The 25,035-nt window shown below is 44.8% G+C and overlaps 1 protein-coding gene across 2 annotated transcripts in view; it reads left to right on the forward strand.

Moving 5' to 3' along the window:
• Positions 1 to 25,035, forward strand: part of MAST4 (microtubule associated serine/threonine kinase family member 4) — a 1,958,993-nt gene that overhangs the window by 585,634 nt on the left and 1,348,324 nt on the right. For both annotated transcript variants that reach the window (XM_078675181.1, XM_078675182.1), the window contains exon 2: positions 3,105 to 3,252. In XM_078675181.1, coding sequence (XP_078531307.1) covers positions 3,105 to 3,252 — 148 coding nt within the window. The remainder of the gene's footprint in view (positions 1 to 3,104; positions 3,253 to 25,035) is intronic.

Raw genomic sequence — 25,035 nt, forward strand, 5'->3', positions numbered from 1 at the left:
AGGGCGAGGATGTGCTTTAACAACCAGAGCTGCCAACTTTGGAACTGGTGAACCAGGTTTGAGTCTAGGCGTCCTCTCAATAGCCTGTCGTTTTCTGGGCAAATCACTTAATCTCCACGTGCCTAAAAACAACAACAATGAATGTACCCTTGTGTAATGCAGCTGGTGCTCATGTAAAGCACTCGAATACCTTCGAGTCAAGGTATCGCTGTAAAAAAACGGCAAAAAATATAATAGTATATTTGATCTTACATTTTCAGAGGTATACACAAAAACAGTTGAACTAACTTTTCTGGGACCCAAAAAATCGTTAAAATGACAGTTGCCAGAAAGACAGAGTCAGTGGTAGAGTATGCAGAGACAGAGAGATGATTTGAAAAAGAACAGAATAGATCAAGGTGAAATGGACGCGGCATTCTTTATCCCAGCTGGGCCCTTGGAGGGTGGAGTCCTGGGGAATTGCCCATTTTCCTCATACATTAAAAAATGTCTCTGCTGGTGCTAATGTACCTTATTATTGTGCCAGGAGTGCCAAAATTAATCCCTTCGCCTTGCACTTCCATGAGTTCACAAGATGAGTAAAAGGCATGGACGTTAATGGGATGGTTTAAGTTGGCTTTTGGCAGCTGAGCAAGTATATAGGTGCTGTTAAAATATTAATGCTATAGTTGAGTTGGACCTCATGATTGTCAATAATAAAAACTCTTGGCTCTGGTGAGGTGTTTGAATTGCTCGGAGGTGAATAGCCGTCTTCTTGCATTTAAGTTGGTGAGATTCATAAATGCAGGCTGACATCATTTAATATCCTAATAAGCTTGTTGTGAGCCATTGTTTGGGCTATATGGTCACCATTGGACTTTACGGTTCTTATTAGAGGCAGGCGCTTGAATCATATGCCTAGCCCAGGGTCAACTCGAGGCCTTCTCAGACCGTTGAACCAGAACGAACTGACCTCAATGTGGCTTCTGCCTGCCACCCACCCTTTTCTTTTGCGGTTTTAAATAGCACAAACACGACTCAATGGAATTGGAGAGCTTTACATGAGAACCAGCATCTGTATTATAGAGGGACACATGTATTTTTCAGGTGCAGGAAGATTAAGTGATTTGCCCAGAATCATAGGATGCTTGAGCCTCTTGCCAAGACACAAACCTGGTTCTCTAGCTTCAAGGTCTGCCGCTTTGGCCGTTACGCCACATCCTCTTCCACTCTCTAGCCTCATGCGCCATGAATTAAACACAAAGCATTAATGTTTGATGCAAATCAAGGGAGAGAAAGAGCTACTAATCTAGTGGCTAAATTGCACAAATGAACCACATAACGTAGGATCTATCCCAACGTCTACACTGTAGCAAATTGTGAGGTCCTAAGCAACCTTTTAATCTCACAGAACCTCTTTTATTATCTCATATGAGATCACCTTCAAATTCCTGAGTTCAGGGTGTGTGCTGTTCTTAAACTTCTTATGTTTGAATTAACAAACCATAGTATTGCTCCACATACAAGAAGACTCCAAGCCAAAACTGACTTGCCTCTCAGTTCTTTGACTGAATTATCATCCAAGTGGGGGCAGGGGAACGGGAAAAGAATGTTACTAAGCCAATGGTTAAAAGCTGTCACTTTTAACAAATACTTCTCAATGCAGTGATATAATCTAATTTACTAAAATGTAGCACACAGCTTAAAGAAATAATAAAAAAAAATATGAAGAAATTGTATCATATTTTACAGGATGTTTGTTTCATGATTTACATGTCGTTCACTTCCATGCCTCGACTCATGGGTGAGCTCTTAGAGCCAAGCCAGACCTCTAACTCGGTTCTCTTATAATGTATTGGCTCGTCCACCTTCTACATCGTATACCCCTTACCTTACAACTTCAAGAGCAAGCACAGTTGACGATCTGCCGCAGGCAAAGTAACCCTTTCCATCACATGCCTTATCCCTGTCTGCACAAGTATAATTTGTAAAATAGTCAATGCATGTGATATGGCAATTTGCACATGTCGGACACCATTCAGTCCTTCTCTGCTGAATGTTTATACCCAAAAGTGTTGATTCTAATGGACTACCCTCCCTGGTTTCTCTGGACTACTTCTTGGTTTCTTTGGGCTACTCCTTGGTTTCTTTGGACTGCCCAGTGGCTTTTGTGATAAAAATATTGCTGCTCTTAAATAAATGCACATGCAAATTTATAAATACAAATATAACAACTTTAATGTATAGTATGCCACGAGCATAGAGCAGGAATGCATGAGGTGCTGGTGGTGACGGGTAAGCTGATGGTTATAGTCAATAAGATCCAGCCGGTGTTTTACAACAGACTAAGTGATTGGGAGCTGAGTAACAACCTAGAGAAGTGGTTCTTATCCTGTGGTCTTGGGATCTGTTGGTATCCACAAAGCCTACTTGGGGGGAGGGGGTAAAAGGGGGAGGAGGTGACTGCTTAGAAAAATCTATGTTAACAGATTGATAAAGTGTATATAAATAAAGAAGCAAAAAGTAAACCTGAAAATGTGGCAGAGTTTGAAGTTGAGGGCTAAAAATTGTTAGTATCCCCAAATTGATTTGAAGGAGCAGTGCAAGTGCATCAAACCGAGTATAGTATGGACAATGAGTGCCCTCAACTAAGTTTGGAAAGGCTCATTCCCGTTAAAATGTTGATATTTTTTATATAATTGTTTGTGAATGAAATAAAATATTTCATAATTTGTATATTTGATGATTTCTTGTTTCTGTATATTCTGTGCATTATTTTGAGGTTCAAATCCTCTTAAATGCTTGCGTTGGGGGTTCCCCATCTTCCAGTAATGAATCAGTGAGAGTCCCCAGATGCCATTAATGAGTCAGTGGGCGTACCTGGGTTCCAGTAAGGGTTAAGAGGGTGTTCACAGAATTTAAAAGGTTAAGAACCACTGACGTAGAAGACCCTTCTCCTGCAGATAGGTCTGTTGTCACTATAAGTCCATGGAAAGCCCTGGTGTGTGGCTATTTCATTGCTGTGCGGCTTATTAGTTTGTAGATAGTTTTCTGTTGGAAAGTTACATGTGTACACGGTCCAGATCTGGATTGGCTTCATTAACCATACCTTTGTTTCTTCACAGCTTGATATTATGCTATCCCCTCCATCGATACAAGTACGGAAAACGAGCAATCCTGAAATTTTGTCTGCAAAATCATTAAACCTTAAAAGGCAGCTGAGTGAAGATGGACGGCTGTTCCGGAGAGGCAGCCTTGGTGGAGCTCTTACTGGTAAGTTGGAGAAATAGAGAGACTTACAGCTTGGAATGTAATCCGCCATCCAAATGCTTGAAATGGATAGAGAGAAGTGGAGTTACTCACTATCCTGAAGTACCTGCTTATTTCTGAGAAGTGCTGGTACTTTCCTATTGGTGGTACTGCTCCCCTGCCATGAGCACTTTTACACCCCTCCCTTCCCACATGGGTATCAATGCCACCCTGGGCGGAAGTGCTAGTAATCTCGCATAAGCAGTAATGCATCCCTCTTGAAAAGCACTAGTACTGTCCCATTGGTAGGGATACATCCCTGATGGCAAGCAATAGTGCTCTCCCATAGGTAATAATGCATCCCTGCTGAGAAGTGCTAGTACTCGCTATTCGATAGTAATGCATACTGCTGAGAAGCGCTATTGCTCTCTCCTGTAGTGATGCATCCCTGCTGAGACGTGCTAGTGCTCTTCCTTCTGTAGTAATGCATCCCTGCTGAGAAGCGCTAGTATTCTTCCATTACTAGTAATGCATCCATGCCAAGAAGTGCTAGTACTCTTCTATTGGTAGTAATGTATCCCAGCTTAGAAGCGCTGGTACTCTCCACAGGTAGTAAGACATCCCTGCTGAGAAGTGTTGGTAATCTCTCATTAGTATTAATGTATCCCTGTAGGGAAGTGCTGGTACCCTCCTATTGGTAGTAATGTAGCCCTGCTGAGAAGTGCTGGTACTCTCCCATTTGTAGCAATGCATTCCTGCCATGAAGGGCTGGCACTCTCTCCCATTTGTAGCAATGCATCCATGTTGAGGAGTGCTGGTACTCACTCATTGGTATTAATGCATCCCTGCTGAGAAGTGCTAGTACTCTCTCATTGGTAGTACTGTATCCCAGCTTGAATGGAATAGTACTCCCCCCACTGGTACTAATGCACCCCTGTGGAGAGCACTAGTTTACTCCCATTGGTAGTAATGCATCCCATCTTAGAAGCGCTTGTACTCTCCCACAGGCAGTAATGCATATCTGCTGAGAAGTGCTCGTACTCTCCCATTCAAACCAAATCCATGCTGATAAACCGAGGCTACCTATTCAAATCACTGATTTATTCAGCGCCTGATACACGTTCTAATGAATTCTAGAGTAAAGTGACCCTCCACACACAGCAGACATTTTTCGCAATAAAAGTTAGGCTTCGTGATTTATAAACACATTAACATTCTGTGTAGTTTTGATTACAGGTTTTCATGTATCTTTGTCATTATAAAGGACACTCGAAGATAATTAACGCTTGCACATGTTTGTTTACTGTGTCGTTGTATTTCCGTGGCTTGTTTACCGTGTTGCTTTATCTCTGTGTCTTTACACTCCGCAGACGTGAGGGCTCCCTAAGGGGGCTAATAGATGATTCGTATTCATGCCCTGGTCCCTTCAAGTCGGATGTCCCTTTGCATTTGATTTGGTATTTAACATTGAATGCCTGTCCTAGCCCCCACAGCACTGTCTGAGCAGGCCTGACGGTCTCTGTCGACACCGGTGCCTTGTGCAGTTAATTGTGGACAGCAAGCTGTTACTGGTTTTAACAGATGGTTTGTGCTGTCAGCTAATGGGCACTTCATGGCCCATCTTTTCTCTTTTTCCGCGAAAACAAATGTCACTGCGATCAAAATGTGTAACATAACATTCTGTAAGTCATTATTGCAGGCTGCTCCTTAGAGCGGACACTTAAACCCTTAATGTAGTGCTGGTGTGCGGGATCACTTTCTGTGCCAGGCGCTTTCTGCTGGTACTTAGGCGGAATATAAAGCATATGTTAGGATGCGCCACAGATGGCGCGCAAGGAGGGTTTCCAACGGGCCAGCAATCCGCAGGTATCTGGGTTTGTCTGACGTGTGCTTTGTCCTTGCTTGTGAGGTATTGTGCGCCAAAGGTTTGCAGTCGAGGCACCTGAAACGCAAGAAAAGTTGTGATATTTGAACATTCTACCAGTAGCGGCTGCTGCCGGACGGGGATGGTGGGGCGGAAGAGGGTGTTAATGAATTATTTTTTTTAGAACACCACCGCCTCCCCTGCATCATCCACCTTCTTCCTCTGCAAACCAGCGAGCAACAGGAAGCACCTGGCACACAGGCTCCCCTGAACCAATCACAACACCGCAATGCAGTGATGTGATTCGTCTGAGCGCCGTGGTTCGGTGCTCAGACTAAAACAGGGAGCCTGTGTATGTTCCACACTGGGCTGTGTAATGCAGCCGCCTGGTAGGAATATGCAATGTGCACATTAACTGTTTGGTGGGCTCAAGAGGGCTGGCCAAACCGTTCATGCGCACTTTGGGAATGCAAACCACTCCTACCCTCTTCTGGCCAGCCCCGCCTGCCCCACACTGCATCCGTGCCACTGACTGCATGCAATAGGAAAAATAAAATGACAATAACAATATGTTATTGTCATTTAAATTTCAGTTTTTGCAGAGTGGGGCAACACTCCTCTGCCTTAGCAGAGGAGCCGCCACTGCATTCTACCAAGGCAAAGCGCTGCATTAGCTCTGAACTACGCAATGAAACTTTATGTGGAAAACCGAGTCTGACAGTCCCACAACGCTCACTGAGCTAAAGGGCTTTAATTTCCCAGAATCACAATCCCCCATCCAAAATCCTCCATCTCCTCAGTTCATCCACAGATTGAAGTGCATAAAAAAGGATGGAAACTTTGTTAAAGTAATGGATGGGAACGCATTCTTAAATGTTATGAAAGCTTAGTTGGTTAAATGTGTTCACTACAGATATCTGTTTGGGTAAACTAGTCAGAGAACCTCATTCTGGTTGGTGCTTGTATAGTGATGCGAGATCCCATCCCGCGACTAAGGGCACTGTGAATATCTAAGTCATTAATTAAATTTTTTTTATTACAGTACAAGATAGGCTGCCACAAGATGCACAGTGATTTAGGTCCACATTTACTAACACTTTGCCCCTGATTTGGTTAATAAAAGTGACACAAACTCTGCTCATACTGTTGTGGTGGATTTACTATCCAAAGCAAATCATTATTTGTGTTGGAAAGTTTCCTAAAGTAACGTAAAGTAGTGTTTTGCACTACTTTACGTCAAGCAGACTTACTATAGGTGGTACATAGATTTCCAATGCATCTACCCGTGGGTTTTGTCTCAAATCTCTATCAACTAACATTGCTAGACTTGGATTTACGCCCAAAAACGTACTCCCTCTCAAGGCATGCACAACAGTGGAGTAAGTTTATAAATTCACCACATTTTTACAAATTTGTACATTTGCTGCACTGTACAGCACTCTTACAAAGTGGGAAAGTATTAAAGCATAGTTTTTGTACTGGTAGGGTCCATTCCCAGTACAAAACCTATGCTTGTCAACACACACACCCACCCACCCCCCCAGCACTATAGTGCAAGAGTGTGTGCAAGGCTACCTAAATTACACCAGCGCAGGGAGAGAGAGAAACAGTGCCATATCTTAATAGATATAGTGCTGTTCTACTCTCTCTTTCCCGCAACGCAGCACAGCCACTTTGGTTTTGTCAATCGTTATTAAATCTGTCCTCTAGTGTTTTCCCTAAAACAAGTGTGTTAAAAGTCATATTTTTACGAATATGCTATCAGACTGTATGTAGTGCAAAGTGTATTTTTTTTATACGTTTCTATTAGAAGGGTACACTCCAGAACTCAACTGAAACACATTTGAATTACTGTTCAAAAAGAATAAATCTTTGTCACCAAGATGCCTGCAATGACTTCATCAATCGAAACCATATATTGGCTCCAAAGCAGCCTTTAGATCTGCTGATTAACCAATTACATGCATTTATATTTCTTTCAGTTAGCAGGTACCTGGTGAGAAGGCTTCTTCCATTTTTATCTTTCTGCCTCTCCCAAGACTTCACAGTACAGGAGGTTTGCATTAAATGTGCTAGAACAGTTGCTTTTTCTAAAAAAATAATAATAAAAAAAAAATAGTTATTGTAAAATTAAAAAAGATTGGCAGCATTGCTCCCAATATATCCCACCAACTTTAGTCACTGAGGTAATCCAAAAGCCATTTACAGGCGGGCGAGTACTTTAAACTGTGTAATCCATGAATGTTTACACATTGTTTTAAAGTAGTTCAGATACACACAAACGGGAAGACCTTGCCGTTTTAAGAAATTGAGCATTTCCAGGTCTAAGCAAATTAGAAATTCCGTTCCAAAGTATATATATTTTTTTATAAACCAAACCAGAAACCTTTTGAACTTTTAATATTTTTAAGTGATACTAGCACTGAGGGGGAGTCGTAAGCGAAAGCAAAGAATGACCCCATGCGGTTCCACAAAAACTACATTTGCGGACTGTTTCTGAAGACTTTTTATATAACCTCTTTTTGAGCATGAATTGTGTAATCTCAAAATAAAATACTAACAGTGAGCCAACAACCAAATTGGAATGCAATTTTGCAGCATTTCACAGCTTGCACACTTCTTATTACTCATTAATAAGATGAATTATGGCTCTAGTTAAAAGGCTCCTTACTTCATTTTAACAGAGGACTGTGGGTGCATTTTGGGCCATTCTGTGATCATCGGCCATCTCTAAAGGTTCAGGGGTTTGCTTTGTTAGTTTGCATTTAGAACAAATTTAGCACATATTAGTTCCAAATAGTTCTATTTAATGCACAGGAAAGTATGAGTGCTCATCAGCCCAAAACATGTTGTGTGCATGCGAGTATGTATGTGTGTGTGTGCATATATATATATATATATATATATATATATATATATATATATATTTCACAAACACAGTCCTGATAACAAGGCGCTTTCTCAGAACAACACGACCAGGAACAGACCACCACACAGCAAGAATTTTCTTCAGTGCTTTATTTCTCCACCAACAGCATGCAGTGTTTCGACCAGGAACCCCGGTCTTGATCACATGATATGCCCAGACCAACAATGTGCTTAAATACTATTGCACTTAAAATATGCTCCTCCCATCATTGTCATGGAGTTCGACAACAGACTACTATCGCAAAGTCATATTATAAGGTCAAAATCAATTAAACAAACAACATTTCGGAATTCTAGTTCATTAAATAGATGATCATTCAAATATTCCATGTTTGTAAAAGCCTGGTTGTATCCTTTGACCAAAAAGAAAATTAATCATTAAACACATACTTGAAATACTGGGCAATTGCCCGACATCTCATAAAAGTACATTTTTTCACCATTATGCTGAACTGGCATTTATAAAATCATCATCTATAATGCGAAGTCTGTTGAACTAGCAAAGTTCTAAGTGCTTAAAAATATGTGACAGGGGGGCGTGGCTTGCAGCCGAGCATGGCGGCAGCTAAGAGGACGAGCTCCGTGATTAGAGCGGCCTCTCCTCAAATCCGTCCATACATCCGAATGAACATATGCCTCTTTCGGGGTGTACCTGAAGCCCGGGACCGGGCGGAATCGATGGCAGTGACTCCGGTGGTGATCGAGAACCGGGAGGTCGAGTAATACCTGAGGATCTACGCGGCCTGCGCGGCAATTCGGATCCAGGGGCTCGGGTGTCCGAATACCCCGACAGGAAGTGAAGGGTGCAGGGGCTGGCCGGACCGGAAGCGCCCGGTCATCGGGAAGCGGAGCGGCACCGAGCGGAGCACCGGCCGGAGGAGAAAGCCAGATCACAGCCGAGACTCCGAAATAAGACGGAGTTGAATACGGAAGTGAGGACGTCATAGAGTGCGGCCGGATGGAGGGCTCGGAACATCGTGGGTGACGCCGCCAGTACACCATAAGCACCGCACTTTGGGACCGGCGATCACGGCAAGGGCGGGCATCCACTACACAGGGTGTCCTCTGCAGGGAGTGCGGAGGCCACTTAAGTGCCGGCGAGCCCCGCCGAAAGGAAGAGCAAAGCCCGAAACTAAAAGCGGCCGCAGATCTCCCTAGCGCAGCAGCTGATAAGGGTGGAGGGGACTGCCGGGCGCCTACGGAGGGAACACAACTTGTACAAAATGGAGCCACATACCCACACCGAGGCAAAGTGAAGCGGTGAGGTACCAGAGCAGTGGGGATCGCGAAGACGACCGAGAAAAGGTGCAGTGAGCCCCCAACACCCACCACACAGTAAGCCTGGCAATTCGCACAGCGCACCGGCTGGCACAAAGCCCCCCGACTAGAAAGACGATTGACACCGTGCCTTTGAGTTGAGTTGGAAAGAGCATTTGTAAGCATCCTCTAAACAGTGCCCCTACATGTAGCCAAAATTGTGAACGGAAAGATTGGATTCTATTGGACTAACGCCAAGACCGCTAACTTCTGCGCGGCAGAGCCGGCGTGGGGCGAACATTAAGGGGCAACGCTCATGGAACGAACTAGACACGACTGCGTCTGCAGAGACAGCCACGTGAGACGCACGCCACACTGAACGACAAAATGGCCGGGAAGGGGACCAGAGGGGGCACGGCGCAGGCCCGCCTCGAGAAATATGCATACGATAAGGGGGTGTCCTCACCGCCGGAGGGAGGGCAATCCGGCCGGAAATCAGCAGATGGGGCTGGCGGGGGGCCAAAGGCGACGCTGGATGATGTTATGCGCACATTGACACAGGTGCAAACCACAGTGGGCTCAATCTCCACAGAGATTACCCTACTAAGAGCTGACCTTCATAAAATATCGGAAAAGGTGGGCTCGCTGGAGGTGGTCACAAAATCGCTGGTGGAGGATGTGTCGGAGCTACAGACGGCAATGGAACGTGTCACGGCAGAGAACAAAGCACTGAAAGAAAAGCTGGACGACCAGGAAGGGCGGTCTAGGAGAAACAACATAAGGATCCTGGGAGTTCCGGAATCGGAAGGTACTGAAGCGACAGATTTATTCGTTGAAGATCTGATCAAAACAGACTTAAAACCCAAGGGATTGTCTACTTTCTTTTCAGTGGAAAGAGCACATAGAGTACCGGGGGGCCGACCAAAACAGGGAGCGCCTCCGAGACCCATTCTGGCTCGGATATTTAACTTTCGGGATAGAGACGCCATCTTACAGGCAGCCCGGAGGTCCCCTCCAATCAAAATACAAAATGCGACACTTGCCTTCTTTCCGGATTACACGGCGGAGGTCGCCCGTTGCAGAAGAACATTCCTAGATGTCAAAAGAGAACTGAGGACATGAGAAATTCAATACTCAATAATCTTCCCGGCCAGACTGTGAATAGTAGCGGAAAACAAAACTTGTTTTTTTGACACCCCTGAGATGGCGCGGGAGTGGCTTGAAGGGTGGAGGCCGGCCCCCCAGCACCGTAGAGTGGGCAGGACGCAAGGTGACCGTAACACGAGGGGTCGAGCGGGCTGGCGGACTCCAGACCACGCAGAAGGGGAACACTCACCAGTGACTGAAAGGGTGGAGGAAGACCCTGGAACGGGACAATGATCAACCGGTGGATAAAGAACAATTGACGCACGAGATAGCTGCCTGAGAGACTGCCATTGGATATCGGGCGAAGGACCCCGAGGAGAGTATGAGAGGCCACCGATTGTGGGGCATTCCTCACCTCAACGAGCAAGTATTCTGTTCGGGTTAGGGGCTAAGCACTCTGCTAAGTTGGGGGGGCGGGCAGTTATGATTCCGTGTGGCATGAGGGCAGGGAGGGGGAGAGTTCAAGGGGGGGGGTGAGTATAGAAGTTCACACCTCAATACAAGAGGTTTGGTTTGTTGACAAATTGACTCAAAGAAGAAGAACACGATGCAAGGTTGATATATACATAGACACCGTCCTATTCCGGCGTCCATATGGTGATTCCCTAGCGGCGGACAAGAATGCTCAACTCCAAAATAAACATGGCGCACGATGTACAGGCTGACACCCCACGGATAGGCCCCCAAATGGTACCAGTGGCGCCACTGCAGCTCATGTCCTGGAATGTAAGGGGACTGGGGGATAAAATTAAGCGGGGTCTAGTGGTGCAGGGCATTAGGAGAGCGAATCCGGCCTTGGTCCTTCTCCAAGAGACACACTTAGTAGGAACTGCAAGTCAGGCGTTGAATAGGAAAGGCTACCATATGATAGTACATTCCGACTTTACCTCGGGATCGAGGGGAACGGGAATCCTACTGCGGAAATCATCCCCGTTCTTGCTTAAATCTCCAAAAACGGACGACCAGGGCCGATTTGCGGCAGCATGTGGACAATGGGAGGGTAAACCACTGACTATAGTTTCGGTCTACATTCCTCCAGCGCTGCACAACATAGCCTTTCCCGATCTGGGAAGGTTTCTATTGGAACTTCCAGAGGGTGACATAGTCATAGGGGGAGACTTTAACGCAGTCATACATAACGCACAGGACAGGTTCCCGGTACGAGCACGTACCCCGGCCCCCTCCCGATTCAGCGAGTTTATAGAGGCACAGGGATTGGTGGACATATGGCGAAGCATGCACCCCAGTGAGCTGCAATATACCTACTACTCAGTGACGCACAATAGCCTATCCCGCATTGATTACTTCTTCACATTAGGGGAGGGTCGCCTCAGCATAGATGACATACAAATTAAACCAAGGGGTATATCTGATCATTCACCACTGACCCTTACTCTGTCGTGTCCGGAAAAGGCATATAAGAGAATGTACCAGCTGCGCCTGGGCTATCTAGCGATACCAGCGATAAAAAAAGGAGCTGAAAAAAGCGACCCGGCACTATTTTAATGAAAATATAGCATCGGTAGACTCCCCCACGACCATATGGGAAGCGTATAAAACAGTCCTGAGGGGGCAGGCCATATCGACTATAAAGGGGTACAAACGCACACAGGAGAGAGAAAACACACAACTAGAACTGAGCCTGGCAGAGGCACACAAAGCACACATGACAGATCCGTCAGCGGACACCCTGCATTCACTACAACTAAGTCAACAACTACACACAGACCACTTAAAGAAGAGGGCTATAGAGCACATAGCGACAACGGCACAGAAAATTTATGATGTTGGGGACAAGGCCAGCAAGCTCTTGGCCTGGTTGGAAAAGAAGGGGGGAGGAGGCAGGAGTATAATGCAACTGAAGGATGCGGGTGGGGGGGACGCCTACACGTCCAGCGGCAATTGTAGAACTGCTGGCGGACCACTTCCAGGAGGTCTATACCCCGGAAACGTATGTCACAGAAGAAATAGCGGTGGCAGCGCTTACCGACGTGCCGACGCCGACTCTGAACTTGACTCCGACTTTACAATAGAAGAAGTGCAAGAGGTCATTAATAAGATACACTCTGGGAAGGCAACGGGCCCCAGCGGCATTCCGATCGAATGGTGCAAGGCGATGTCAGAAACGCTGTGCCCACACTTATTAGCTATGTACGAGGATAGCATAGATAGAGGGATGTTGCCCCTCGATCAGCGACAGGCCATCATTGTGGCAATCCCGAAGCCAGGTAAGCCACCTGAGGAATGCGGGTCCTACCGCCCGATATCACTCCTCAATGTAGAGGCTAAAATATTAGCAAAGCTACTGGCCACCAGGTTGATGCTGCATCTCACCCAGATCAATCGGGCTTTATGCCACACAGAAGTACAGCATTGAACCTCCGCAGAGTTCATGGTGCAATAGCACGGGCTTCGATGCTGACTGAACCGACGGCCATTCTGTCATTGGATGCCAGGATGGCGTTCGATATGGTGGAGTGGCGCTACCTCTTCGCAGTACTAGCTCATATGGGCTTTGGCCCTAAATACATTTCCTGGATACGGCTTTTGTATACCAATCCGGTGGCACGAGTGACGGCCAATGGGCATATCTCCCGTGAGATACCACTAAACAATGGGACGAGGCAGGGATGCCCGCTCTCGCCGTTACTATTTGCACTAGTCCTGGAACCACTGGCTGCAGTCCTTAGAACCACTCCACTGCTTAGAGGGATCGCGTGGGGAAACAACTGGGAAGACAGAGTTTCCCTGTATGCCGATGATATGTTGATCTACCTCACAGACCCCGAAAAAGGAATCCCAGTACTCCTGGCACTGTGCGAGGCACACGGACCGGCGTCTGGTTATAAGATAAACTGGACTAAATCTGTCATGTACAAGCTGAGGGGACCCTCCCCTGCTCTACCACATGACTGCCCACTGGAGACGGCGGACACATCATTCAAATATCTGGGTATACACGTCACACGGGACGCTACGGCCTTTTATGAGAGGAATCTACTGCCACCATTGAATAAACTGAAGGGAGACGTCAGACACTGGAAGACCCTTCCACTGACGTTGCTAGGGAGGGCAGCATTATATAAAATGATGGCACTGCCACGATTCTTGTATGTACTGGAGAACGCCCCAAGAGTGGTGTCACCGAGCTATCTACGGAAGGTGACTGCAGTGGTAAATAGCTTATTGTGGGGCGAACGCCCGCCACGAATAGCGCATATGAAACTCATTAGAAGTTGGTATGACGGCGGGAAAGCCCTGCCTAATCTACAACTGTACTACTGGGCGGCACAGCTTAAGGTCATCAATCATTGGATACATGCCCCGCAGGATGATCCGGCTTACTTGGCAGAAAGATCACAACTAGGTACACAAAGCTTGCTTGCACCGCTATATCACAAAGGCCTGGCGGGGAAAGCTACTGGGACCGACCAAGCACACAGTGACGCTCTGGCACAGTGCACAGGCGAAGCTTAAATGGAGGGGGGTTATAACGAAATTAACACCTTTGTGGGACACCAGGGCCCTTGGGAGCCTGCGACACACCAAAGGTTTCACCCAATGGGACAACATAGGTATATCTACAGTGGGAGACATGTGGGCGGCAGATGGTGTAGTCCCGTTCTCCCACCTCCAACAGACTTATCACCTAGGTCCTAATGAAACGTATTGATATATTCAAATTAGGCACGCACTAATGACTGCAATACCAGCGGGAACTAAAGTCCCGGAGTCTTCTCCGTTGCTGGACAGACTGCTGACAGAGTACATGCAAACTGGCGCCACTTCCCTCACTTACCATAAGTTACTACATAATATGCCAGACCCCTTAATCAAGCTACGGGAGAAATGGGTAGAGGAACTAGGTGAAATGGATGAGACAGACTGGAATGCGGCACTAGCGTCCCCGAGAGAGGCTGGTATCTCTGCAAGGTTTCGTCTGGTACAACTGAAGGTCCTACACCGAATATACTTCACAAGGACAACCCTACATAAACTACACAGGGCGGAACACCCAAATTGCCTGAGAGGTTGTGGTGGGGAGGGTACTTTCCAGCATACACTTTGGGAGTGCCCTAGGATCTCAGAATATTGGAGACGTATAGTTCGTACCATCTCGCAGACACTAGAAACAACACTGGTTCCAGACCCCCGTATGGCCTTACTACATATATGGGGACCGACAGACCTGACACGTCAGGGTCAGGTATGGACGACTGTGGGCTGCATGGTAGCTAAACGGGATATAGCTCAAAAGTGTGGGGCGGTGGAAACTCCAACGTTAGGCCAGTGGTGCAGGAATATGGATATGATTATGGTGACAGAAAGGGCGGTGTATGAGAGGAGAGCCAACCCGCGCAAATGGAATGCAGTGTGGTCACCCTGGAATAAATACCGGGGAGACATATGTGAACCGCTGGCTGAAGACGATAATGAAAGTTCAGAGGATGAGGAATCAGATGAGTGAGTTGTAATGACTACAGGCCTATGGGGCTCGTTGGCAAGCATTACATAACAGGGCGAAATTGGAGGGGCAAGAACTGTACATAGTCATGAAATGAGGGAGCATGGAATGACCGCCAGAAGGGTAATTTACACAAACGGGGCAGAGATAAAGGATGTTCTTTGAACCAATGAATCAAAGAGGCGAAGTTATGTTTATAAAAGTAATAGGTGATGTCATTTCGTAGTAAAATATGACTTGATGTGCAGTTAATTCCGATTAGTTCGCTGCCGGACCGATGGTTGTCAGCTAAACAGCTGTGTACATTACAACTTTCACGCATGTTTATGACACGAAGCCGGCCTCTGGGTTGTAGGCGGGAAAAAAAAGTGTAATGGTGGTAAATATCAATAAAACTCTTACGAACCAAAACAAAATAAATATGTGACAGAAAATTATTTTCAGGAAAAAAGTGTATCGCAATCAAATAACATAAAATAAATGCAACTCTACCTTTAAATACATGAGTTGCTTGCCAATTTTCTGCAAAATAAATAAAGTTGTGAAGCATCTGGTAAGAACGCCAATGCGTCCTATAATAATTACAATATAAAGTGCTAAATGCAGGTTTGTATAAAGCCAGAAATCATCTGATCATAAAGTGCCATTGCAGTATTTGATCTGAGACTGTGAATAAATTAACCACTATCAGTCAATCTTAAATATGTGCAACTACAGCTTAAAGTCAGATCTAAAATGTTCTTCAAGTGAAACATATGTTCGCAAATATATCAGAACCATACAGTAGGTAAAAAAATAATAATTACTTTAAATGTTAAAATCATGTGCAAAAAACAATCATCGGAACCTCTCACTCCACAGAAACCGAATTAAAACCAGTAAAACAAGAAATCTAGTAAAACCAGTTAAAATCCAGTAAAAGTACAGCTAAAAATCCCATTAAAATCATTCACACATAACTAAAACATTAGTCTATAAAATTATTTTCAAGATTTAAGAAATTAGCAGCATAAACTGAGAATCATATTTTATAAAAAGTTGTACAAATCTTCCCTAGTGTTCAAACCATTTGGCATTTTGGTATCAAATTGTAAAATATATTGGCTCTCCAGTTGTCGCAATTTCTTCTCCCTGTTACCTCCTCTAATTGATTTGGGGACGGCGTCAATTACAAAATAACGTAGATCTTGGAGGTTATTTTGATGCACTAATTTAAAATGCTGCGCCACCGGATAACTGGAGTCCGAATTGACAATAGCATGTAAGTGCTGTAAAATGCAATTAAAAACCTGGAGCTTAGTGCTGCCTATATACTTTAAGTGACACGTGCATTCTAAGACAGCATAGTCAGTCTTGCTTGTAAACGGTCCTTTGATTCTGCAAGGCATAGAGGAAAAAGTATCCAAGAATTCTAGTTTATTGATACCAAATTTACACGCCCTACAGGAACTACATTTGTAGAAACCTGTTCTGTTGGACAGCCAATTACCCTTGTCCTGTTCCTCCGGACTGGATTTAACTAGGGCATCCTTCATAGAGGGTGACCTTCTAAAAGTAATGGCTGGTAGGTCTAGTTCTGGTGCAATTGTGATGTCAGAGTTTAAAATGGACCAGTTCTTAGTAATAATACTTCTAACCATTTTTCATGACAACTAAAGGTAGTTGAAAGTCTGACTGGTGACTTCTCAATCCTAGAGTCCCTGAGTGCGCTGGATGTAGTACATCCTTCGTCATTGGTAACTACCAATTCACTTTGTTTGGTGTGTACTTTGGATAAAGCTATTTGTAAATCATCCATATTGCAACCTCGTGCAAAAAATCTCTGCACAGAATCATTTAGACAACTTATTAAATCAATCTCATTGCTGCAAATCCTTTTTATCCTTAAGAACTCCCCATAGGGGATGCTCTTAACAAGGTGTCTGGGATGGGTGCTGCTTGCATGCAGCGTCGAATTCCCGGCAGTGGCCTTCCTATGCAGTTTGGTATGAACAATGTTATCACTGACATATACCTCAACATCCAGGAATTCGACTTTTTCTCAACAGATGGTAGCTGTAAATTCCAAATTTAAATTGTTGTCATTAATAGCATCAACAAAGTTCTGTGCTGATTCAACAGATCCCTGACATACTACACAAACATAGTCAATAAAATGCCGCCACCTAACAATGTTGTCCATAGACAAGTCTCCATGGGCGTGGCATAGGACATGCTCCTCCCACCAGCTAACATGTAAACATGCATAGCTGGGGGAGAAGCATTCCCCCATAGCCACGCCCCGGAGTTGCTGGTGCACCTCTTTGGTAAATAAGAAATAGTTATTTGTCAAACATATTTAAATCATTTTTAATAACATTTTGTTGTGTTCATTAACTGTTTTACAGCCTTTAAGCCATCATCATGATTGATGCTCATATATAGGGAGCATATATCCATACAAATAAAACAATACTCTTTACACCAAGTGACCTCTCTAAGTTTGCTCAAGAAGTGGCCAGTATCTTTAATATACAATGGAAGGCTTTCCACAAAACCCTAAGAAAAAAATCCACATATTTTGACATGGACTCTAATAACCCACGGTGTGCAGAGATTATAGGTCGGCCTGGCACAGGACTTGTTTGTTTATGTACCTTGGGACTAAAGTACACAGTGGTAGGAATTGGGTGATCGGTCTTTAAAAAAAAAAAATATATATATATATATCAATCAGCAGAGGGACCCGTAGAGGTTTGCAATCAGCAAAAGAACACACGGGCACAGACCACTACAGCAGGTACAATGGTGAGTTTATTCACATCATAAACTGGTCCACATAATGCGTTTCGGCCGCCGACCTGCGGCCTTGATCACATAAACATACTAGATACAAGAAGCTGCTTTTAAAGGCACGTAAGTGTATTGCATTACGTTAGGCAGTCACGAATGCAAGTGCTTTACGGTAATAGTGAAAGGTAGCCATGACAGTGCAAAATACGTTTTACTGTAGTTTTACTGTAGTTAGAAAAAATGCACGGAAAAAGTCATAAACAGTAATCACGTTGCAGCCCCAAGTCATGGAAAGGAAACTCATGACGTACACAGAAATGGTGCCGAGTTCAATTGTAGAGTAAAATAGAAAAGAATACAGAACAGACTGAAAGCATCAGCATGGTGCGTGAAAGAAAATGACACGAAAGACGTGTTCCTAACTACCCTGTGTGGTGTATATATATAAGTATATATCAAACCTTATTTATAGTTAGGAAAACTATATTATTTTTCCTATACAGACAAAACTTAAAGTACCCAAACATTATAAAGGTATATATACCTAAAATGTATAATTTATCCAACACCTTGAAATTACTAACTTTATTTATTATTTTATTAATATTTGTATATATATATATTTAAGTTTACATAGTACCATGCTAGTACCTGCAAAGTAGTGTAGTAGTTACATGAAAATGTAAAAAATAAATATTGGAAAAAAGTGCACTAGATTTGTGGAATACTTTGTAGAACAGTATATTGAGGTTTTTTTTACAAATTAAAAAAAATCTAAGTTATGCAGTAATTCTTCAGGAATACTGCGGTTACCACAGTAATGCATTGATTTTTTTTAAGTACATATGAAAATAATGAAAACTACACTGTAGTAGAGTATGTTTGTGAAATATAGTGTTGTTCAGTGTGTTTTTAACTTTGTTACACATTTCTTTTTTAAAACTTCTTTTGAAACACTGTGACATTTCCTAGGTGTTATCACGTTGCTCCTTCACCTTTTCAAGAAATATGTAGAAACGTATTAAAACTTTTTCATACCTATTACCACTCTACCATTATCTTACCTTTATCTTAACTTAAGGCCCTAACCCAGAACACTGGCAAACTATGCTAAAAATAATGTGACTCCCTATTACTTTTGTAAAGGCCGCCATTAGCCATTCATACACTGCCTTTATAGTTCTTAGCACTAACATATCTGTGGACGAAACCTGCGATTTAATGGTAGAAGGCGCATTAAGGGAGGACGGTGGGGCACTCCTCTCTAGTTCTGAAAGAGCTGAAAATGCTGTCACTGAGGATAATCTGTGCATTTGCTTGGCACCACCTAGCTCAATTAGTGTTAATTCCTCTACTGATCCAGTCATTATATGTAAATGGTACAGCAGCCGAGTCTCTCTGCCAACATTACAAACGAATGAAACAAAAACAGTTATGGGGTTGGACCAGACAACCCCAGGAACTCAAACCATTAAGGTAATGGGAACATTTTTTGGAATTTTACAGGAGCATCTTAGCCCAATCAAGGAGTGACTGGTCGCTATTGAAACCCAACTGGCAAACCTGATTAAGCCCTATGCAATTGTTAGCATCCAGATTTACCCCAACGTCGGAACTATTTAGCATGCTTGTTGTCACAGGTCTCATGAGAGCACGGCAGATAAACCCTCTTTGGCAGCAACACCAGCACGGAATGGGAACTCTCTAATGCCAGCTTTATCATATACAACTAACTGCAGCACCACAGGCTCCATTCTCACTGAATGAGGTCGAGGGGTTTCTAGTATTGTCACGCACAAAGAACCTCAAGTGAAATCGCCCATGCACATGGCCATTGGGTCATTGAAAACAAAGGAAACAGAAGCACAGAAAATAATCCCAGCTCCACAATTTTAAATGTACCCTGTCCATATGTGCTGATATTGGCAGGAAAGGTTACCCATTTTTATGGCGCACACAAGAATTTCAGCGCTGTCAAAAGAAACAAGATACTCATGGTGCATAGGGTTGATTGGATAGGCCCATCACTATAAGACATCCAGGGAGACTGCATTGTAGCGAACTTCAGTAAGACTGCTACTAAGACTACACATGAAGGGGCCATCTGTTATTTCCAGCATTGTTACACTACTTTTGGGGTACTTTTACAAACGCACCAAACAGGTATGCCCACCTCTACTAGACTGTCCGCCTAAGCCATGATGTGATTTAATAAGTAACAACAGGTATGCACCCTTATCCGGTTTCGGGGAGAACAATTGACAGGGAGTGCCCAGGTCGCTTTTGGTGACAAGTCTACCTATCTCGCCGTTGGAGAACTCCCTGTTAACTGCTTCCATGGCTGTGTACGCATGTCCAGTTCTAATTTGAGTCTCTCCTGCCACCAATGTAAAAGGCCCTTCTATGAAAATATTAGGTCGAAACATCACAGGCCTCCACTCCAAGACAAATCTCCTGGATTGGTAATCAATTATAAGAAATTATAATTTTTGTTATTTTGGGAAACCTGGGATATTAACCCCAATGTATTAGACAGGTTCTTGTGCTTTAGGATACCAGCCATCCCATCCCTTTTTGGCCATGCCTGAGAGGGCTTAATGATATAAATGAATCCAGCACTTGGTGATCATGCAGAGGCCTTAAACATTCCTGGCACTGACTCCAGGTAGAAGTCTTCAAGGGGGCCCTAACCTAACCCCTCATTCATTTTAATAATATTGACTTTGACAAAGTGCCGAGCAGTAAATTCCCCGGCTTATTTGAATACATTGATCTTATTGTGGGATGGCTTGTGGTGAGGGTGGCAAATCTATGCTTGGCAGGGGAATTTAATGCAAGATTTCCAAACCTAAGTCATCAAAAAGAGACAGCTGTTGGTGAGGCCCCAGAGCAGAGAGGCAAGGAGTTGCATGAGACTTGCATAATCTGATGGAAGCAACTGGCAGCGGTGATCTGGGGCTGCCCACATCTTGGGGCAGGACCAGCTCACCTGTCATCAATTATATTTTGTATCCCACAATATAATCAATCTGTTAGATGTTATTATTTGATCAGATTTTGGTGACCACACTCCAATTCAGCTAGCCCTACAGGGAGACATTGAAAGCAGAGGATAGGCGCAGGAACCTAGCTCTATCTAACGATAACCTCATACTGATGTGGAGAATCCGTGACCCACCCCAATTTCTGGGACAAGTAGTTGCTGGGAATATGGAGCTAGTCATTGATTGCCTGGCAGATGATGTTGCAAACAGGGAATTAGCTCCTTTGTGGCCTTTTCTCGCAGGATCAATCAGTCCCTGACTAGACCCCTGAAACTGACTCACATTGCCCCACAGTGGTTTGACCACGAATGCTCAGTAGCCAATCTATTACTTCACAAGGCCCTTAACACTAGTCCTAGGTGCCCCTCAGTTGTGGCAACCCACTGGAGCTGAAACAAATCAGTAACGAACAGGTGATGGAAGGAAGTAATCACCCAGTAGAGGGAGACATTAGCTCAAGCAGCCCTAACCAAAAACAGTCAGTCTTTCTGGGGAGCTGTCTCAAATATGAGATCCTCCAACCAACTGGCATTGACAACGAGATGCCATATAAATAGCGAGGCATGAGTGGTACATTTCTCCCAGATTTACTTCACCATGGAGTCCGATCCCATGATATTCGGGACTGAGGTCTATCGCCAAGCTATACAGGTCACCATGCAGGTAGTCAATGCTACTATAGAGCAGTGTGCGCTGGGCAATCCACCAGGCCCGGAAGGCGTCCCGATCGACCTAATCAAATATCAGTATCTGGGCCTCAGTGCTGGCCAATGTTTTAACAGTTTGAGTCACTCCAATATACCAACTTCCTGGGTTATATCAACTGTCATCCTGATTTTTAAAAAAAGGGAGACCGATCCTCGCCAAGTTGTTATCACCCCATTTCTTCGATAGACACACTGCCTAAAAGTTTGTGCAGGGGTCTTATATAACAGGATCCTGAAGTGGGCTGCGGATAATACCATTTTAAATCCCTGCCAATACAGCTTCCGCAAGAGCATAGGCACCATAAAGCAGTGTCTGAACTTAATTCTAGGAAAATACAGTTGCAAACAAGCCCCATTATATCTTGACTTCATGGACTTGTCCATGGCTTTTGACTGTGTAAACTGTCAAAAGTTATGGCAAATCCTACTCGGAATATGACTGGACACAACACTTGTTCATTTCCTAGCATCTATGAATGCAAATATAAAGGCCAGAGTTAGATTTGGCCACAATGGTAACGTGTCCAATTAAATCAATGTAGAGCGAGGGGTTCGGCAAGGGTGCATGCTCGCCCCCTTGCTGTTCATCCTATACATAAACAAGCTCATCTCCCAATTGGTCTCCTGTACCCCAGATGTTACGCTGATAAATGGCACCCCTCTCCCAGTACTGCTATATGTGGATGATGCATGTTAATCACATGCACACCCAAAGCTCTGCACTTATTAATGTATTATTTTGTGCAATTCATGGCTGCCCTTGACTTATAGTCAAACTTCACAAAGTCAGTTATCATGGCACGTGGCCCTACGTTCACCGGCCTCTCTAGCATTTAGTTGTAATTAATTACTGTTTAGCTTGTTACAGAGGCCTCACTGTCCCTTGGTTGGCTTATGTATCGAAGATATCGGCTTAAGTCATGATTTTTACAATGCCGCATCACATGCCGCCCTTAGAAAAAAGCCAGTACAAGCCTTACTACTAGCGCAGGCACAAGCTCAGAGGCCAAGTATAGAAACATCTAAACTAACTGTAGCAGCCTACTTACACTTCCAGTCCTAAAAACTCCCCTACTAGCTATTTACGGAACAATGGAGGGAGATGGGAATGTTCGTTATTGTTTTGTGTTAGGGCTGATACAATTAAATTCCTGCTCTGTTTTCCATCAGGCTAGCAGTATAATTTTACATTTAGAGTGTACCCCTGTAATTGCACTTCTGGTCAATCAATGTTAAATTTGAGCTTTTTTTGTGGTTTAAGAAAAGATTAGCAAAAATGTTTTTAGTCATTTTTATGAAACCTAGGAACTTCAGACAATGCACTCCAGCATATCACCATCTTCAAAAGTTACTCGACAAGGAGACTTATTTTCATGTAGGTTTCTTACTGCGCGCTGCAGTACGTTCCCAGGCACAATATACTTTGCTTGACTTTGTTTTATCGTTTATTCTTTTATAAGTTTCGATATTGCTGATTTATGTGTTATTAGGCCTGTATGCTCCTAGCTCATTGTAAATGCCAAGGAGTTCTTGGATATACATGCCTGTTTTTATTGCACTTATGCACTTTTTTGACACATTGTTAATCTATGTAAAACATTAAGGAGAAGTCGGATGAATAAGTTTTTAACCTGCATTTACACATTTTTATTAGATATTGTTAGTCTTGGTAAATGTCAAGGAGAAGCTCAATATGTACACTTTTATTACTGTGCTTGTGCACTTTTATGTCTGCTTTTGCAACCAAATAAAGTTTCTTGATTGAATGATACTGCCTTTTCAAAGGCAAGTACCGTAGTATTTAGCTAAATTATACTGACCTGATATATTGCTAAAATATATCGCCTTATAACTTTAAAAATGCTTCCCCTACTTAACTGTACTACTAAAAAGGATCATCTACACATCGAAGCTCTCAAACACACCACCACCTCATCAGGACCACCAAGAAAGCCGCCTTCAAGAACCGCCTCGACAACAACGCACACAACAGCAAGGAGCTCTTCAATATCGTGAAGGAATTCTCCAACCCCAACTCCTGCACCAACGACATCCCCCCGTCACAAGCCCTGTGCGACGCCCTCCCTGCCTTCTTCCACTGCAAGATCACCGACATTCACGACAGCTTCAATCCTCAGACGGACCCCGCCAACCTCACCACCCCGGCCCCACCCATACCCACTGACCACGACCACCTCACCGCTTGGACCAGCGTAACCACTGAGGACACAAGCAAAACAATGAGCTCCATCCACTCAGGCGCCCCGTCCGACCCTCTTCCCCACCACATCATCAACAAGGCCGACTACGCCATCGCTCCCCACCTGTGCAACATCATCAACCTCTCATTCAAGACCGCGACCTTCCCTGAGAGGTGGAAACACGCCGAGATTAACGCCCTACTGAAGAAACCCAAGGCGGACCCGAGCGACCTTAAGAACTTCCAGCACATCTCCCTTCTTCCGTTCCCGGCTAAGGTCATCGAAAAGATAGTCAACACCCAGCTCACACGCTACCTAGAAGACAACAACATCCTTGACCCCTCCCAGTCGAGCTTCCGCAAGAACCACACCACTGAGACCGCCCTCATCGCCGCCACAGACGACATCAGACTCATGCTCGACAACGGTGAGACAGCGGCCCTCATCCTCCTGGACCTCTCCGCTGCCTTCGACACCGTCTGCCATCATACACTACGCACACGCCTCTACGACGCAGGGATCCACGACAAGGCCCTGGACTGGATCACCTCCTTCCTCTCTGACAGAACCCAAAGAGTCCGCCTCCCCGTTCCACTTCGAAGTCACCAAAACGATCTGCGGTGTCCCGCAAGGATCATCCCTCAGCCCGACGCTCTTCAACATCTACATGGCCCCACTCGCACGCATCGGCAGACTCCACGATCTCAACATTATCTCCTATGCCGACAACACCCAGCTGATCCTCTCCCTCACCAACGAACCCCTCACTGCCAAAGCCAACCTCCACCGCGGTATGAAGGCGGTCGATGACTGGATGGAAGAAAGCCGGCTCAAACTCAACACAGACAAGACCGAGATCCTCATCCTCGGGCCCACCCCCTCAGCCTGGGACGACTCCTGGAGGCCCACCTCCCTGGGCACCGCCCCCACACCGACCATCCACGCGTGCAACCTGGGAGTCATCCTCGACTCGAAACTCACCATGACCAACCAGATCAACGCAGTCTCCTCAACCTGCTTCTACACCCTCTGCATGCTCTGCAAGATCTACAGATGGATCCCTACAGACACACCAAAGACCGTCACACACGCCCTCATCAGCAGCAGGCTAGACTACGGCAACGCCCTCTACGCCGGAGCACCAGCAAAACTCCTCAGCAGACTCCAAAGAATCCAGAACGCCTCTGCACGCCTGATCCTCGCCGTCCCCCGCCAAGACCACATCACCCCCCACCTGAGAAACCTGCACTGGCTCCCCATCAACAGAAGAATCACCTTCAAGCTCCTTACCCACGCACACAAGGCACTCCACAACACCGGCCCGACATACCTCAAAAAACGACTATCATTCTACGCACCTAACAGGAGACTCGGCTCCGCCTACCTCTCCCTGGCCGCCATCCTACGCATCCACAGAACCACC

This window comes from Lissotriton helveticus, chromosome 2_1, assembly GCF_964261635.1.
Source record: "Lissotriton helveticus chromosome 2_1, aLisHel1.1, whole genome shotgun sequence".
NCBI lineage: Eukaryota > Metazoa > Chordata > Amphibia > Caudata > Salamandridae > Lissotriton > Lissotriton helveticus.